Raw genomic sequence first — 6,615 nt, 5'->3', positions numbered from 1 at the left:
TCCTTTTGCTGGTTTCTCTGCCGCCTGCCCTGGCCTGTCTCTGAGGAAAAGGAACAACTGGCAAACTTAGAAAAGAACATGTCTTTCCCTCTGGCTCTTCCAGAGCCCCTGCCCACCCATCCTGTTCTTGGCCAGTGTCTCTTCCTATAATATGAATGCACATGTTGGTAAAGCTTATGTAATAAAAATAAGTTCTTTTAATATTTCACTTATTAAAGCTCTTATTCGGGGTCAGGAGATATGACTTGATGAGCTCTGGGCTCTAGAGAGCAGTCTCAGAAATGGGCCAGAGAGTTCCTCCTCCGATTCGAGCATGAAGAGTTGCACCTGCCAGGCTGAGGGGACGGTGTGCTTAGCAGCTTACAAGGCCAAGGCAAGAAGGGGAGCATCCATATCTCTGTGACAGGAGGTTAGGCAATCCTACCAAGAAGCACCAGGTGGCAGATGCAGGGTCCTGTTTTCCCAAAGTCACAAGCACTTGAAGGAGAGATTTTCTCTGATAAAACGATTACCACACGATCAATCTTGCAGGCACAGCAATTTTGAGAGCTATCCTGGGAGCTAGGTGTGTAGTGTTTATCGTATTGTTGAGTCTCGTAAAAATCTTGTATGGCTGCAGGCAAACCAGGCTCTGCGTCCCGCTGACTCGAGGACCAAGCCCAGATGTGCTCCCTGTATATAAGGGACGGTCTCTGTGCTCGGGGTAGAGGAGTGTGAGCTCCTTTCCTTTCCCGACTTTGCTCCAACTCTCTCCAAGGCAGCATGAGCCGACACTTTAGTTCTAGGTCTGGGCTCCGGAGTGGAGGGGGCTTCAGCTCTGGCTCTGCCGGAGTGGTCAGCTTCCAACGCAGAACCACGAGCAGCTCTGTGCGCCACGGTGGGGGAGGAGGCGGGAGATTTTCAGGGGGAAGATGTGGAGGTGGCGGTGGTGGCGGCGGTGGTTTTGGAAGTCGAAGCCTTGTCAACCTTGGTGGCAGTAAAAGTATCTCCATAAGCGTGGCCAGAGGAGGTGGACGTGGTGGTTTTGGTGGTGGTTATGGTGGTGGTGGCTTTGGGGGTGGTGGTTATGGTGGTGGTGGCTTTGGGGGGGGTGGTTTTGGTGGCATCGGCTCTCTAGGTTTTGGCAGTGGAGGTGGCTTTGGTGGTGGTGGCTTTGGGGGGGGTGGTTTTGGTGGAGGAGGTTTTGGTGGAGGAAGTTTTGGGCCCGTCTGCCCCCCTGGTGGCATACAGGAAGTCACCATCAACCAGAGCCTTCTGCAACCCCTTAATGTGGAGATCGACCCTGAGATCCAAAAAGTAAAGACTCGAGAAAGGGAGCAGATCAAGTCGCTCAACAACCAATTCGCCTCCTTCATTGACAAGGTGAGTCATTCTGCTCAGTGCCCTGGGAGGCCTTCTCTTGGTCCATTTGAGATGGCCTGGGTTTCAGCCTCAAGTTTCTGTTTGGGTATGTGTGGAATTGTCTTCTAGGAGATACGTTCGAAGTATTCTCGCGAATGATTCTAATGATTAAACTCTCTCTCGAACAAAGAGGTCTGTGGTCTACGTAAGTGTGGGTCAATGTGACATCACCTTGAAGTGTCTTTTCATTCAGCTCTTGAGCTGAATTGGGACTTGCATATGGTGAACGAAGGCAATAGAGATGGGGCTGACTCAGCTTTCTAGGGTGCAAACAAGAGCTCTGGAAAGGTCTTCCTAACCATGAGAAGGGAGTTGAGGGTGAAGAGAGTGCACTGTGATAATGTAGCTGAAAGGAGTTCGTAAGGCAGCACCAAACATCTTTGCTTTCAGGTGGGGAGTCTGCCCTCTGAAAATATTACATTGGGACCAGGTTTTCTAATACTTATATTCTGAGTATCTGCTCTGGAAAAACATGTAAACCATTTCTTGGTTTTTGCTTATTCATCAATCATGTCAACTCAAAGTTATCTACAATAGATTTCAAATTCTGTTTTGGATTTCCCAACATACCTCTGAATGTGTGAATGCTTACAGAATGCATTTCAACGTTTATGGCAATCTACCTAAAAAACATTGAAAGGCAAATCTCGTAAGTGTCATGTATCTATCTCAAGTGTAATTTCAGTAATTTTATATGGGGCTTTGCTGTTTGGTGTTTGTTTAGTTACTCCCTTTAAAAGTTCCAGCTGCAACAGCACAGTAATTACCCTTCTCAGGGAAATTAAAGCTTCTGTGAATTAACAGTGAGTTAGATTTTGTTATAAAAAAATGATGCTAAGTGGATCTTCTTCTTCCTGTTTCTCTGCCATGGCTAGGAAAACAGGGCTTGAAAGAACAAGTTCTTTTCCAAAGGAGGCATGGGTTTCACTGTGTGGTAGCCTATGGCACTCAGTGGCCAGTGGACTCCGTTTCTGCCCCAGTCGGTAATGGGAGCTTGTGTTCTCAGGTGCGGTTCCTAGAACAGCAGAACCAGGTGCTGCAAACAAAATGGGAGCTGTTGCAGCAGGTAGACACCACCACTCGGACCCACAACTTAGAGCCCTACTTTGAGTCCTACATCAACAATCTTAGAAGGAGAGTGGACCAACTGAAGAGTGACCAGTCTCGGATGGATTCGGAATTGAAGAACATGCAAGACCTGGTGGAAGATTACCGGAACAAGTAAGGGAGACTGGCCAGGCAACCTTTGACTTGCGTTCTAAAATATTTCCAGAAAGTGGCAAGCTAAGACTACGAGTCTTAAGCTAAGACAGTATGTAGTGATGTCTATTCTCAGTTTCGAGGCCAATTAATTTGGCATTTTCAGAATTCTTCCTCTTCTCAGAAGCTGGAGATAACTTAGCAGTTTTGTTGCTCAGAAGGAAGGGGTGGCCAAGCTGTCCTAGGCTAAAAACAGGAGGCAATGACAGGTGATGCCAATCTCAGTCAGGGAAGCCGAACTTCGGGTCTCACCTTCTCCGAAAACCCAAATCCCTCTGATTTCCTTGCAGGTATGAGGACGAGATTAACAAGCGGACAAATGCAGAAAATGAATTTGTGACCATCAAGAAGGTGAGCAAATCTGTAGGATGGATCTCACATCTGAAATAAAGAATAGAAGAGGGTCTCCAATTACTAAGCAGAAGGAAGTCATGATGTGGGATACCTGGTGGGGGGCCTGATGAATAGCCGAATAGAGTTTTCCCCCCACATTATCACGGACCTGGGCTTCTCCAGGCCCTTTGCTTCTCCAGCTCTCTCAGCCCTTCGTGGAGAAGGCGGGGAGGCACGTTCTTATCAACTCAGGCGAGCTGTCCTGTGATTGTGATTCCAAGGGTGGGGCAGTCTAGGGATTGAGATCCACCTGGCGTAGGAAGATGTGAAGGAGACTCCAAACCCTTGTTCTACTTGGAGAAGCCTCTCACAGCTGGCGAGAGCGACTTGTCCTGGGAAGAACATGATGTCACGATGTCCATTGTTCCTCTAGGATGTGGATGCTGCTTATATGACTAAGGTGGACCTTCAGGCCAAAGTTGACAACTTGCAGCAGGAAATTGACTTCCTCACAGCACTCTACCAGGCAGTAAGTCCTCTGCTTTTGACCACATTTACCCAAATGAAGAGCCTCTGAGCCAGTGCCCAACATTACCCAGAAGAACAAAGATACATCTTCCATCTCCTGGCTCCTCCCTCTGTCTAAGTTGTGCTTTGTTTTAACACTGTAAGAGTCACTGAACTATTATGTCTTGCAGGAGCTGTCCCAGATGCAGACTCAGATCAGCGAAACCAATGTCATCCTGTCCATGGACAACAACCGCAACCTGGACCTGGACAGCATCATTGCTGAGGTCAAAGCTCAGTATGAGGAGATCGCCCAGAAGAGCAAGGCTGAGGCCGAGGCGCTGTACCAGACCAAGGTGAATGGGCCTAATGTGTAGCCAGTTTTTCTGAAATGTCTTGTCTCGCCGTCCTGTGTTTTCTCTTATATGCGTATGTGTGAGCCACGGTATGCTCTGCCGCATCTGATTGACTTGATCCACCATCTTTAGTACGAAGAGCTCCAGATAACTGCTGGCAAACACGGGGACAATCTGAAAAGTACAAAGATGGAGATTTCAGAGCTGAACCGGGTGGCCCAGAGACTGCGATCTGAAATTGACAGTGTCAAGAAGCAGGTACTTATTCCCTCCTTCTACTGCTCAGCGATCACTACATGGCGTTGGGGAGGGAGGCTCAGGTAACTAGAGGACACTTCCCTAGTGTTGAACCTTGAAATCCACTCCAAGACTTTGGTGACTATTCTGGTTTCCACAATTCAGCTTTCATGCTGGGTTCTCTTTAGGGAAGCTTGCGAAAATGACCTAGCAGAGAAATGGATGTGATGGTCATGAGTGATCTAGCCCATGATGAAAATGCAGCCAGGAGGTTTCAGGGTAGACGTTTAGAAGAAGGTCTGTAAGGGGTGGAGAAGCCTCCAGTCAGGGCCAAGAGAGGCTGCTGCATTCCGTTTAAGGGCTTTTAAGGAAGTCAACGCAGTGACGAGCTATCCAGAGGCAGTGATGTTATCCAGAGCCATGAGTTGACTTAAAACTGTTGTGATTTGGTTGGACCCGGAGTACTGGCCTCACTGAGGTGGACAGAGGAATCAGATAAGAAGGCCAGGGTGGGATTAGGTGATAGGACAGTGGGTAACGTGTGAGCCTCTCCTCTCTCAGATCTCGGCGCTCCAGCAGTCCATCAGCGATGCCGAGCAGCGTGGTGAGAACGCCCTTAAAGATGCCCAGGGCAAGCTGGCCGAGCTGGAGGACGCCCTGCAGAAGGCCAAGGAGGACCTGGCCCGCCTGCTGCGTGACTACCAGGAGCTGATGAACACCAAACTGGCCCTGGATATGGAGATCGCCACCTACAGAACCCTTCTGGAAGGAGAGGAAAGCAGGTGAGGACAGAATCCTGGGCAGTTTGGCCATTTCTTATGGTGCTTCCTCCCTCGAAGGCTGACTGCTGTCCAGCCTGCAGCCGAGGGACTGTAGCTTGTCCTGGGTATGAGGAGAGGAAAGGAACAGGGCGCAGGAGGAAAGACTTGGTCTCATGTTGGGACCCCAACGTTGTTTGGAGGGCTGTATGAAGTGCTTTGAGAAGGAATAATTTATTCTCCATCTGGCCTGGCTCAGATGTCCTGTGGCCTAACCGTCAATGGCACTGTTAGAGTTAACCCATACTCTCTGCAAGACTCTTGCCTACTTTCTAGAGATTTCTCCCTGTTTGTGCTCACGCTGCCAAAATGGCAGCAGTTTGGGAGGCCAAGGGGACTGGCTTAGGTTTCAGATCAAGTGGGGAGGACGAGCCCCAAATGCGGAGAATCTCCGCCGGAGCTGAGAGGGTTCGTGCAGCTGGAGAGTCACGAGGGACTTGCTTTTCTTCCTCCTACAGGATGTCCGGAGAGTGTGCCCCGAACGTGAGCGTGTGTAAGTACAAGCCACTTTCTCAGGGCCACGCGCAGGTTTTGCTGGGCTGGGAACCGGCGTTGGGCTGACGATCACGGCGTGTCCCCTTGCAGCTGTGAACACCAGCCACACCACCATCAGTGGGGGTGGTGGCCGAGGAGGTGGGGGTTTCGGCTCCGGAGGCGGCGGCGGCTATGGCTCTGGAGGTGTCAGTTACGGATCTGGAGGTAGCAGCTATGGCTCTGGAGGCGGCGGCGGCGGCAGCTATGGCTCCGGAGGCGGCGGCGGCTACGGCTCCGGTAGCAGCAGTGGCGGCCACAGAGGCGGCTCTGGAGGGGGCGGCTGGGGTTCCGGCGGGAGCTCCGGAGGCCGGGGATCCAGCTCTGGGGGTACCAAGTCCTCTAGTGGCAGTTCCAGCGTGAAGTTTGTTTCCACCAGCTATTCCAGAGCAGTCAGATAAAGGGGTGTCCTCTATCCTGTTAGCTCTCCCTCTCCACCGCCACCAAATACGCTTGGCAAGACCGAGGTCCGTTGTCCCAGCCTCACTGGAGAAAAGAGCTATCATCAGTTACACCAGTTCACCCTAGTTCCCTAGCTCTTTCCTTTCTTCTCTGCTTCCCAAAGCAGTTTTTAGATCAGTGGCAATCTCCGTCTCTCTGGCTATGACCCTGCTTTGTGCTTTACCTGAGAAACAGTCCAGCAATGACCACTACACACATTACATTTCAAAGCACCTTCTTAAGTCAGCCAGGTGAGGGCTGGCTAGGACACAGCTGCTTTGCTGTGTGTGGAGCACAGGCTCTGGACACTCCTTAGTATCTTGTTTCTTGGAGCAAGCTCTGTGCTGCTTTGGTTTTGTATATAAGGTGTGAGCAAGTTGATTGTCTTTTGTGTAGAGGTCTAAACTCCCCCCTTCCTTGTATTGCTGCAATAAACTGCATTTTGAAATTCTCTCTGAGTCTCAATCTCTTATGTTCACGGCACTGTCTGTCCTGCGCGGGTGCTTTGTGGGAGGGGAAGAAGACCTCGGAGCCACATGGCACATGGGGGAGCTGGGACACAGAAAATGATTGGCAAGATGGGGAGGCTGGTCTGGCATCATTCATCTTTAAGCATTTGGTAGTTAAATACAACACACTCTTTCCCAGAGTGTGCAGATATAATGGAGACACGGAGAGACCAGAGTATTCATCTGAGAAGCTTTCATTCATCTGAGAAGTCTTTCTTGGAA

The 6,615-nt window shown here is 50.2% G+C and overlaps 1 protein-coding gene across 1 annotated transcript; it reads left to right on the top strand.

Moving 5' to 3' along the window:
• Window positions 1-714: 714 nt before the first annotated feature.
• KRT1 (keratin 1) lies at window positions 715-6,321 on the top strand. Its single transcript, XM_026501793.3, has 9 exons — window positions 715-1,362; window positions 2,408-2,622; window positions 2,952-3,012; window positions 3,428-3,523; window positions 3,693-3,857; window positions 3,990-4,115; window positions 4,656-4,876; window positions 5,371-5,405; window positions 5,498-6,321. The coding sequence occupies exons 1-9, from the start codon at window positions 763-765 to the stop codon at window positions 5,842-5,844; spliced, it is 1,866 nt and encodes a 621-aa protein (XP_026357578.1). The 5' UTR covers window positions 715-762; the 3' UTR covers window positions 5,845-6,321.
• The last annotated feature ends 294 nt before the right edge of the window (window positions 6,322-6,615 follow it).

This window comes from Ursus arctos, unplaced genomic scaffold, assembly GCF_023065955.2.
Source record: "Ursus arctos isolate Adak ecotype North America unplaced genomic scaffold, UrsArc2.0 scaffold_26, whole genome shotgun sequence".
In the NCBI taxonomy this organism is placed as follows: domain Eukaryota; kingdom Metazoa; phylum Chordata; class Mammalia; order Carnivora; family Ursidae; genus Ursus; species Ursus arctos.
Note: the sequence above shows the minus strand (reverse complement) of the source record. Positions and strands in the feature narration are given on the sequence as shown.